At 30.6% G+C, this 12,859-nt stretch overlaps 1 protein-coding gene across 1 annotated transcript in view; it reads left to right on the top strand.

The window, feature by feature from the left end:
• Positions 1-12,859, top strand: part of LOC145276847 (putative peptidylglycine alpha-hydroxylating monooxygenase 1) — a 132,127-nt gene that overhangs the window by 54,796 nt on the left and 64,472 nt on the right. Inside the window, exons 3-5 of the mRNA XM_080128210.1 lie at positions 2,377-2,431; positions 7,233-7,320; positions 8,313-8,431. Of these exons, the coding sequence (XP_079984336.1) occupies positions 2,377-2,431; positions 7,233-7,320; positions 8,313-8,431 (262 nt within the window). The remainder of the gene's footprint in view (positions 1-2,376; positions 2,432-7,232; positions 7,321-8,312; positions 8,432-12,859) is intronic.

Raw genomic sequence — 12,859 nt, 5'->3', positions numbered from 1 at the left:
CGAAATAACTTCCTGTTTATACAACAAAGACGATCATAGCCATTCATATATGTAACAGCTTTTTATATTGTCAAACCCGACCGTGTCTCAATTTGCATGAGACACATTTTTGTCTCGTGTCGGTCAGGTTTCCAGTTTAAGACTTTTCCTCATTTTTTCTTTAAGCGAATGACACTCGTGCTAATCATGCACACTAGACTTTTCCCTGCAACTCCTCTAGCAGTTTAGGTTAGCTTATTCTCATTTTGCTTTCAGTTGTCCTAGATTTCTCCTTCCTCTGAACTTAAGCAATGCCAGATTGAGAAGTGCAGTTTGGGGTTAGGCAACCGCTTTTTCTCTATAAACTGCTGATCATGCAAGCATCCTCTCAGAAACTATCCATTGTCCCTTGAAACAGAAGGAAATCAGTAGTTTTTAAATAAACTGCAGAAATAATTTCTAAATGCAGCATGTGGTGCAGACTAGCCTGTATTACTAGTGAAAGTGTCTCTTGCTTTTTATTCACCATATTCAGATGTGGGTTTGGTTCGTGACTCCCTCCCACACACACTCACTAAATAAATTTTTAGCACCATATTCAGATGTGTGTTTGGTTCAGGACTCCCTCCCACACACACTCACTAAATAAATTTTTAGCACCATATTCAGATGTGGGTTTGGTTCAGGACTCCCTCCCACACACACTCACTAAATAAATTTTTAGCACCATATTCAGATGTGGGTTTGGTTCGTGACTCCCTCCCACACACACTCACTAAATAAATTTTTAGCACCATATTCAGATGTGTGTTTGGTTCAGGACTCCCTCCCACACACACTCACTAAATAATATCCTAACAACTTGCAACTATAAAGTTAATCGCTTGTCTCATGTACCGGAATTACCCAGAAAAATTAAGGAATCCAAGAAACTCCAGGTTCCAGTTCTGAATCGAATATAAGATAATGTTTTAAAAATTGCTCCCTTTACATAAAAAGGAAAACAATTTGCAATACAATATATGAATATAAAATCTGAAAAGTGTTTTTTTCTTTAATTCAATAACAAAAATTTTCGTTATCTTTTATATAAAACTGTTTTATTACAAGATATTAATACAGTCATATTTTACTAAAAATAAAACCATTTTGGAAAAAAAATTTCAATGTAAATGTAGAGTTTAAATTTAAATTGGAAATTGTGTAAGTATTAATCAGAAAGGACTTTTCATTTGGCAAGACTTGGCAAGGCTTCCGCTAAAACAGAAAGCCAAAGTCAAAAAGAAACAGCTTTTTTATAACATGACCAAGATTTTAAAGCATAGACTATGTGTTGTATATTTCCATTGTTTTTTGTTTTTTAAAATAAAGATAAAAACCACTTTTTGTTTTATTATTATTATTATTATTATTCCATTAACTTTGCAGTGTTGTGATGTTTTACACTGTTTTTTTTTTTTTTAAGAGCGGGCTCTTACACCAAAGCTAGCGAGGATAGTGAAAGAGTCAATTAAATGAAAAGCACCTGATGTAGGATGTTTGCTGAGCCAAGCAGAACTGACTTCTGGAGTACGGTGATGTTGTATCTGATTCCCAAGGAGTTCTGCTGTTTCATAAGATCATCAGGAATTGAGCCATGCACACCTATGATTATTGGCACGATGGAAGTTTTTTTATTCCACAATCTAGCAATCTCCACCCTCAGTTTCTGATAGTTCCATGTTTTCTCATTCTTTTTTACCGTCAAGTGCCCGTCATTTGGGCAAGCCATATCAATAATTTGACATTCATTGGTCTTTTTGTTCACAACTATAGTATTCGGTTTCCTGTGATTTATCTCTTGGTCACACTGAACCATGAAATCCCAGAGAATGTTAACTTCCTCATTTTCCACAACCCCTTCTAGATGATGTTGATACCATTTGTCCGTTAATTGGATTCCAAACTTTTGGCACAAGCTCCAGTGCAGATTTGTACAAACTTTGCCATGGTGGCATTTGTATTCTTTTTGAGCAACACACAATAACAATGTGCAACACTGTTTCAAGAAATATATCACACAACCTGCACTTATCAGAACAGTCCTTCCTATAGATGCTTTTATTTATTGCATTTGTATTTAGTGCCTGTTCCTGGGCAGTAAATATAAGTTTTTTTTCTCTTTTCAAGTCACCTTTTGACAGAAAATTCCATGTGTCCTGACATTTTTGTGTCTTAGTATCTTGCTCAAACTGACCATGAATTATTATTATTATTATTATTATTATTATTATTATTATTATTATTATAATAATAATAATAATAATAATAATAATAATAATAATAATAATGTTATTATTATTAGTAGTAGTAGTAGTAGTAGTAGTGTTATTATTGTTATCATTATTATTGTTTCAGCCGGATACTTATCTTTGCCGTGCAGTAAAATTGGACACCACTGCTGAATACATTGGTAAGTAATTTGAAAATACTGTCATCTAGTGGTAAATAATCAAAGAGGTAGTTAAATAGGGTAAAACCGGAAGTGGATGAGTTGAAGAGACAATTTGATTGACTGGTAAAAGAAGAGTTTTTTGTGTTTTTTTTGTTCATTTTTTTCCTTAATTAAAAATGTAAGTTCTGCTATTTCAGTTAACTTTGAATATTTTTCAATAAAAAGAGCATTCCTTTAATGAATATAAAAAAGGATTACAATTGGAATATAAATAAAAAAAAGAACAAATTGCTAGCACTCCTACAACATTTACGTTATTAGCATGACTTCTTGACTTCAATATGTTTTCGTATTTGCCTAACACTCAACACGTTCTCCTCCATAATTTGTCCTTCTTATCACAGCCATTCTTTTCATTTATAAATTATATTTAGAAAATTTACACCCCATTATCTTTAAAGATCATTTCACGTCATATAGACTGAGATTGGCACTTGCATCTCTAGTGCTTTATATATGGTTAGACTTAACTATTGGCCTTGATGCATGGCCGAACACAGTTAGCCTTCTCTACATGGCCACACACAACTAGCCCCCACTACATAGCTAGACACAACTAGCCCCCACTACATGGTCAGACATAACTAGCCCTCACTACATGGCTAGACTTAACTAGTCCTTGATACATGGCCAGATACAGCTACCCCGCTATACAACAAGTCCTCGATACACAGCTTAATATAATTAGCCCTCTATATTCTTGTTGACTTTTAAACACAAAAAATACAATGAACTGTCTGACTCAAATCGTAATTTTAATCTTTTCCATAAGACAACGAGAATAATTTTCAAAAGGTTTGACTCGAATCATAATTTAATCTCATTGACAATTTTCAAGACTGATTCTCGAATCCTTATTTAAAATTTGTTTAAAGCACAATGATCCAATTCTAAAAAGGTTTGACCCTTGAATTGCAGAAACAATTTTTCAAAACATGCCGACACCAACTGCAAAAAATGCAATTCATTAATTAAAACTTCTTCAAAGTATGACGATTCTAACTCTTAAGTAGTCCAACTCTCGACATGGTCAAATCAGCTGTACTTTTCTTGCTAAAATAGCTTGTAATCTAAAAAGCAAAAAAGAAACTACCAGCGCTCCCACAACATTTATGTTATAAGCACGATTTCTTGACTTTGACATGTTCTCTTATTTTATGGCAAGAAGAATCAAAATATTTATTTACAAGCTTGGAAAATAAAACTTTTCTTTTTAATTTCTCACAGTCTTTTAAGATGATAAATATTTTTTTGCCAGAAATCCCTTATGAACAAAGACAAAATTCAATGAAAAAAATCATACGTTTCTTAAGTAAATCTTCCATGACAGGGAACAAATTCTAAATACAGTTTTGATAGAAAAGCTTACTTGGGCTAATGTTAGGTTTCTGAATTTTTTTTTTCTTCTTTTTTTTCCAAGTAAATAATACTCAAGATTCTAAAATTGGAAATATTTATAGTCTAGCTTGATTTCTTTAAATTAAATTATTATTTCTGTCCCATTTAGATAATTTTCTTTTCTCTAAATAGTTTTTCCTTTACTTTAAATACTCTCTTTTTCTATAAATAATTTTTTGTAAAGAAATAAGATGAAGACATCCCTAAAACTCTGTAGCTCTCCCCAAGAAGGGGGAGCTCTCCAAATGAATAGCAATTGTTTGATATGAAGGGTTTCCCCAACATTGATCAAAGCTAATTGCATTTCTGGAGGCCCCGGCCGGAAAGCTAGGTGGCCTACTTCGCTCTGATTAGCTTTGCTTTTATACAAAAAAGACGAACAAACACGCGAAAGGACGGAATAGAGGGAATTTTTTAAAAGTCAATCAAAATAAATGTGGAGACGACATCCGTTCATAAATCATGGATATTATAATCATAGATATTATAATCATAGATATTATAATCATGGATATTATAATCATGGATATTATAATTATAGATATTATAATCATGGATATTATAATCATGGATATTATAATTATAGATATTATAATCATGGATATTATAATCATGGATATAATCATGGATATTATAATCATAGATATTATAATCATGGATATTATAATCATAGATATTATAATCATGGATATTATAATCATGGATATTATAATCATGGATATTATAATTATAGATATTATAATCATGGATATTATAATCATGGATATTATAATTATAGATATTATAATCATGGATATTATAATCATGGATATAATCATGGATATTATAATCATGGATATTATAATTATAGATATTATAATCATGGATATTATAATCATGGATATTATAATCATAGATATTATAATCATGGATATTATAATCATGGATATTATAATTATAGATATTATAATCATGGATATTATAATCATGGATATAATCATGGATATTATAATCATAGATATTATAATCATGGATATAATCATAGATATTATAATCATAGATATTATAATCATAGATATTATAATCATGGATATTATAATCATAGATATTATAATCATGGATATTATAATCATGGATATTATAATCATGGATATTATAATCATGGATATTATAATCATGGATATTATAATCATGGATATAATCATGGATATTATAATCATAGATATTATAATCATGGATATTATAATCATGGATATTATAATCATGGATATAATCATGGATATTATAATCATAGATATTATAATCATGGATATTATAATCATGGATATTATAATCATGGATATTATAATCATGGATATAATCATGGATATTATAATCATAGATATTATAATCATGGATATTATAATCATGGATATTATAATCATGGATATTATAATCATGGATATAATCATGGATATTATAATCATAGATATTATAATCATGGATATTATAATCATGGATATTATAATCATAGATATTATAATCATGGATATTATAATCATGGATATTATAATCATGGGAGTATAAGGAAAGTTCTAAAAAAATAGTAACGTGGTCGAGAACATCCCCCGAAAAAAGCCTTTCGCAAACATACAAAAACGGGCACACCACTTTTGCCTTTTATATATATATATATATATAGACTAGCCTGGGTGCCGGCGTTTCCCGGGTGTTTGTAGGTGTGTGTGTTGAGCAAAAACAAATAGTTGCAGTAGGCAAGCAGGCTCGAAACCATGACACAAAGGCAGAAAAGAAAGTGAAGCTGTGTGTAAGGGTGTTAGTTGAGCAAAAAAACAAAAGTGGTAGTAGGCAGACAGGCTCAAACCCATACCACAAAGGAGGTAAAGAAAGTGAAAAAAAAAAACATGAAACATTACCTATCGTCAAATCGGAAGTGACATAGGTTTAAATTAAGGCTAGACAATCGAAAAGAGGCGATGACTTTCAGAAATATCAGCGAGAAAAGCGACTCCTCCCTGTAGAAAAGTGCCCAGTTGAGGGTGAAACAATTAATGTTTTTGGCCAATTTTTCGATATTTGTTGTCTGAAGGGTCGAACTTCAAAACAATACCAATCTCATACAAGTCCGGCACCTCTGTCGAAAGTTTAAGGCAAACATACATACATACATACATACATACATACATACATACATACATACATACATATGTACATTTAAACAGACAGGTGAGATTTCTATTATAGATGGTATTTGGCTTAGTTTTTAGTTGTTGACAGAAGTCGAGGTTTTTATATCCTACTAAGTGTATAGGTGCTAGTTCAGCACATATGTGTTAAAATAATAGAAAATCCACTGATTATGAAGCAATGTGGTGTTGAAATTCAAAACATGACAGTTAAAAGGACAATTAAAAACTGAGCAAAATACCATCATGGCTAACAATAAAAAAAAATTTCATGATAAAATTTGAATTCTTAAATAAATAAATGGTTTGTATCTGTTAGATGAGTATAGATTAAATGCAGTTTGGTTTTAGAAGAAGAAGGAGGATGAAGGGGAGGAGAGAGAGGGGGAAGTGGATGTGAAAGAAAGAAAGGAAAAATAAGAATATAACTGAGATATGTTAGTTTGGAAGTTAACTTATAAACTTGTAAACCAAATATTATCATTATGATAATGGAAGAGGTGGAGGAGGAGGATCTAACAGTTGTGTATCATCTGCTCAGTCATTATGACTTTCAACAGTTTGTGTAGTAGTGAAAAGAGCCAACGATGCTGCGTAATATTGATTTTGACCACAGTTGAGTGATCATGTGCTCATTAACCCAAAATGAGATGCTTTCTCTCTTAGCATCAGCCCTGCTCTGAGACAGTGAGATTGTTCGGAGTTGCTACAAGTCTTTAGGTACTTTGCACCACCCTTGTCTGTCATACACTTTTACCATGAGTATTAGCATTCTTAGAGATTGTATGTAAAGCGTTTCTAAATGTTTCGTTCTTCTACCCATACATTCAGTATTAGTGTATCAAAGATAAACTAATGTTATCATAGCATATGATGACAACAAAATATTACCTATCACCTTGTTGGAAGAGAAAAAGCTTGTAAATGAAGAGGAAGGTTAAACTCCCATGAAAAGAAACATCATCTCAACATCACAAAATTCAAGTTTGCTATTATTATAGGTTAAATAATGATTTAATGACATTCTTGTGATTAATCATTTCTTAATATCATATATTATGAACACAGTTACATATGAGCCATCTGTAAGTAATAAAGTGTTATTTTCGTGAATACATACTTATAGAATTTTATTTGTGTGCTAATTCAATTTTTAAAACGAGATAAAAAATCTCGCATTTTTTTTTCTGTTTCAGTTGGCTTTAAACCACATGCAAATATGGACACATCACATCACATTCTTTTACATGGTTGTGGAGAACCAGGTAGTGACTCTGAGATTTGGTAAGTTTGGTAACACTGTTGTATGGTGGGATGCCACTGTTTCCATTTGTCTCTTCATTTTTCTTTCCCTGTGCATGCCTGCCCATATCCAATCTCACTGACATCTCACTTATGGCAGCCACCACATCTAACCGAATCGTAGTTGTGATGTGACTGTTGCTCATATAATGTAGATTTAACTGCTGACAATCTAGAATAAAAGTTCATGTGAAGGTTTTTCTCCTTTCAGGAAACAAAAGAAACTGAAGATGTCAAGACATTTTAATGTTAAAACAGATAAGTTTGTTTTGTTAAAAAATAGTCATGAATTGTCTTGTGCAGAGAAAGAGAGAAAAAGAGAGAGAAGCAAATAGTTATAATTCTTCCTATGAATTATCTTATATCGTTTATACATCTGTTTCCATTAATGATTTTTGCTTTTCCCTAGAACTCTCTCTTTCTCCTTTCATCACTTCTGCCCTTTCGAGTTATACCTTTTTAATCATTCTCATGTTTTGAAACTTTCCTAGCACCAATTTTTCTTTAGCTCACTGAAAACAAAAACAAATAGCACATTTTACTGATATTCTAATAAAAATGATTTGGATGGATAATTTCATTTTTCATCCTTTGAAAAAAATGTGCAAAAAAGTTCTAATGATATTGTATTTTGAATTCACCAAAGTATTATGGGTTTTCTCAGCTCTGGGAAAATGTTCCTTGCTCTAAAAGTTTTTTGTTATATATTATATAACTTATACCTAATCGTCTTGTTTTGTATTTATATGGATTCACTCGGTCCTAGTGGCCTAAAATATGTTTTTTGTTTGCTTTTACTTTGGAAAGTGTGACATGTTTGAGTGACTTCGGATTCAGTGTTATGCTAAACCTATTCCTTTTACCTCCTCTGATAATCGAGGTGCCAAATTAACACATGGTCCTCTTTTCGTTAATAAAATGATTATAATTGCTATAATTGAAAATTTTTATTTGAAACTTTAATCTTTTTTAAGGAATTGTGGAGAAATGGCAGTGAAAGATACTCAATATTCTGCAGGTCCAACATGTAAATCTTCATTATCCATTTTGTATGCATGGGCAATGGAAGCACCTAATCTTGAACTTCCAAAAGGTAAAGATATTTATATGTATGTGGTATTCGTCTGGCATTGCTTGTATAGAGATATATTGCTGATCTGAAATAATTTCAAATATATAATTATATTTACAATTTTTTGCCCCAAAAGAAAAGTTTAAAATAACATTTATAATATGAGGTCAGGTAATAAAAACTGCTTGATGACCCTTTTTTTTGCAGACAACTGTAAAACAGCAAAATGGCTTTGTTGAATAGAAATAAATTCAATTTTTAATTTTTTAAATTAAATACGTTCTTCACTAAGATATTCTTAGTTTTTAATGAACAACTTCCATAATGGTTTGTTCCCTTCAATTATTTCAATGATTTTCTGTTTGAATTTGCATCCACCTGGAAATGATTATTTTTTAAGAAAGTTGTTCAACTTTCCAAATGCTGGACATTTTTCCTTTTTTATTTTGTGTTTTCTTTTACAGTACTTGCTTTTTTAGTGTTTTTTTTTAATATATAATTATTGGTGAATATTTGTTTACTTTTATAATTATTGGTGAATATTTGTTTACTTTTATAATTATTGGTGAATATTTGTTTACTTTTATAATTATTGGTGAATATTTGTTTACTTTTATAATTATTGGTGAATATTTGTTTACTTTTATAATTATTGGTGAATATTTGTTTATTTTTATAATTATTGGTGAATATTTGTTTACTTTTATGATTATTGGTGAATATTTGTTTACTTTTATAATTATTGGTGAATATTTGTTTACTTTTATAATTATTGGTGAATATTTGTTTACTTATATAATTATTGGTGAATAGTTGTTTACTTTTATAATTATTGGTGAATATTTGTTTGCTTTTATAATTATTGGTGAATATTTGTTTACTTTTATAATTATTGGTGAATATTTGTTTACTTTTATAATTATTGGTGAATATTTGTTTACTTTTATAATTATTGGTGAATATTTGTTTACTTTTATAATTATTGGTGAATATTTGTTTACTTTTATAATTATTGGTGAATATTTGTTTACTTTTATAATTATTGGTGAATAGTTGTTTACTTTTATAATTATTGGTGAATATTTGTTTACTTTTATAATTATTGGTGAATATTTGTTTACTTTTATAATTATTGGTGAATATTTGTTTACTTTTATAATTATTGGTGAATATTTGTTTACTTTTATAATTATTGGTGAATATTTGTTTACTTTTATAATTATTGGTGAATAGTTGTTTACTTTTATAATTATTGGTGAATATTTGTTTACTTTTATAATTATTGGTGAATATTTGTTTACTTTTATAATTATTGGTGAATAGTTGTTTACTTTTATAATTATTGGTGAATATTTGTTTACTTTTATAATTATTGGTGAATATTTGTTTACTTTTATAATTATTGGTGAATATTTGTTTACTTTTATAATTATTGGTGAATAGTTGTTTACTTTTATAATTATTGGTGAATATTTGTTTACTTTTATAATTATTGGTGAATATTTGTTTACTTTTATAATTATTGGTGAATATTTGTTTACTTTTATAATTATTGGTGAATATTTGTTTACTTATATAATTATTGGTGAATATTTGTTTACTTTTATACTGGTCGTATTTTCGTATCTATATATCAATACGATAGCATGTGTGTTATTTTGTGTGTCACGCTTACATCTTTTTCTTCCGACTGATTGTCATTTAATTGTTATGACCTTCCATTTTTTTAAATAAATAATTTTTACTAAGAATTCTTCATAAGTTTTGGTTTCGGTGATAGCTGATGGCTCTCAAGGCATCTATTTTTTTTTATAAGTAATTTTACCAAGAATTCTTCATGAATTTTGGTTTTAGTTTCGATTCAAGCTGATGCACCCAAGTCATATGAATATATTTTTTTCATTTTTGAAATCATAACTTTATAATATATAAGAAGATTGTCTCTATAATAATATATACGAAATCTGCATAAATTAGAATATCATATTTAAGCATATTTTATTACCAGGCTACATCGGACTACCCTGCTAACTTAGATAAATACTTTTGCAGTTTTAACAAAAAAGCTGCAATAATATCAAGGTGTCTCCATTTATACTGAACATCCACATCAATATATTACATATGAAAGAGTCTACTGTGGAATTTTCACAGGTCCTGCTAGTTAATTCTCATTGTTGTATAAAATCAAGGCATATATTTACAAACATATTTCCTATTTATAGTTGTTCCATTATTTTATACCTGTGTGATGCATTGCACATACTTTCAATTAATCTTAAATTTAATTGTCTGTTCTTGTTGGGCAAGTTTTTCAAATTCACAATATCTACTCGTGTTTCGTATTTTATGAGTTGTTGCTTTTATATTTCACTAGCGTTGCCTGGGTGTTTGGAGCAAAAAAAAAAAAAAAAAATTGTAGTAGGAAGGCAGGCCCGAACCCCTATCGCAAAGGAAGAAAAGAACAAGGGAAAACGTGGCGTCTTTACTGTTACGACCTCCACCAAACCGGAAGTGTCGTAGGTTTAAATTAAGGCTAGACAATCAACCCCTCCCTGTAGAAAAGTGCAAAGTTGAGGGTGATGAAATTAATGTTTTTAGCCAATTTTTCGGTATTTGTTGTCTGAAGGATCGAGCTTCAAAACAATTCTGATCTTGTGAAAAGTCGTCGCCTCTGTCGAAAGTTTTAGGCAGACATGCAAACATACATACATACATTTATATATTTGTAGCTCAAATTTTCGACCCAAACCAATTAAAAAGCTTGCCCTATCTCTGAATACCCTTTATGTAAAATTTCAAATGTTTAGATCAGAAATTGTCTGATTAATTTGGTAGACCGCATAGGTCTTTTTTTTTTTTTTACTTTGACTCCTATAATGACCCCTTAACATTTATAGTTTTGGGCTCAAATCAAGTTATTAAGTTAGATCCATGTCCAAGGAACCTATATCTAAAATTTCAATTGTTTATACCCAAAATTGTCGGAGGAGTTTGGTAGAGTTCTCAAAGGTCAAATCGTTGAACTTTGACCCCTTAATAGCCAAATTTCTAGCCGAAAATGGATTACAAAGATTTTCCCAAATCTCCATACCCTTTATATAAAATTTCGAGTCTGTAGACTGAAAATTGACAGAGTTATTGTGTCAAAAAATGTAGACAGACAGACAGACAGACACACACACACACACACACACACACACACACACACACACTTTCACTTTTATAGATATACTAGCATTGGCTGAAATGCCAGTTATAAATATTGAAGAGTTAATATTTATAAAGTAATCCCAACCAGATGTAAAAGCTCGATAAAACCAAAATTATATATATATATATAAAAGTGAAAGTGTCTGTCTGTCTGTGTTTGTATCTGTGTATCCATGTGTCTGTGTGTGTACATTTCCCTACGCAATAACTCTCTCAATCTCAGTCTACAGACTCGAAATTTGATATACAGAGAACCGAGATTTGGAAAAATCGATGTGATCGGTTTTCGGCCAGAAATTTGTCGATTAAGGGGTCAAACCTTTGAGAACTCTACCAAACTCTTCTAATAATTTTCGGTTTAAAAACTTGAAATTTTAGATACAGGTTCATTGGACATGGATCTTACTTAATAACTTAATTTGAGCCCAAAACAATAAATTCTAAGGGGTAATAATAGGGGTCAAAGTTTAAAAAATTGACCACTTTTTTTTTTTTTTTTTGCTCAACATACATCTCCAAATACCCGGGCAACGCCGGGCACCCATGCTAGTATATCTATAAAAGTGAACGTGTCTGTGAATCTGTCTGTGTGTCTGTCTGTGTACATTTCCCTACACAATAACTCCGTCAATTTTAAGTCTACAGACACAAAATTTGATATATAGTGTACTGAGATTTGGGAAAATCTTTGGGATCGGTTTTCGGACAGAAATTTGGCTGTTAAAGGGTCAAAGTTCAGCGATTTGACCTTTGAGAACTCTACCAAACTCCTCCGCCAATTTAAGGTCTAAATACTTGAAATCTTAGATATAGGTTCCTTACACATGGATCTAACTTAATAACTTGATTAGAGCCCTAAACAATAAATGTTAAGGGGTCATAATAGGGGTCAAAGTTTAAAAGAATTGACCGTATTTTTGTTTTTTATTTTTGCTCAGCATTCACCTCACACCCGGGCAACGCCAGGCACCCATGTTGTATATCTATAAAAGTGAAAGTGTCTGTGTGTGTGTGTGTATCTGTGTATCTGTGTGTCTGTGTGTGTACATTTCCCTACGCAATAACTCTCTCAATTTTAAGTCTACAGACTCGAAATTTGATATGCAGGGTACTGAGATTTGGAAAAATCGATGTGATTGGTTTTCGGACAGAAATTTGGCGATTAAGGGGTCAAAGTTCAACGATTTGACCTTTGAGAACTCTACCAAACTCCTCCGACAATTTTCGGTCTAAACA

This window comes from Euprymna scolopes, chromosome 5, assembly GCF_053919585.1.
Source record: "Euprymna scolopes isolate OS-2025 chromosome 5, ASM5391958v1, whole genome shotgun sequence".
Taxonomy (NCBI): Eukaryota; Metazoa; Mollusca; class Cephalopoda; order Sepiida; family Sepiolidae; genus Euprymna; species Euprymna scolopes.
This window is presented reverse-complemented; position numbering and strand designations above follow the sequence as displayed.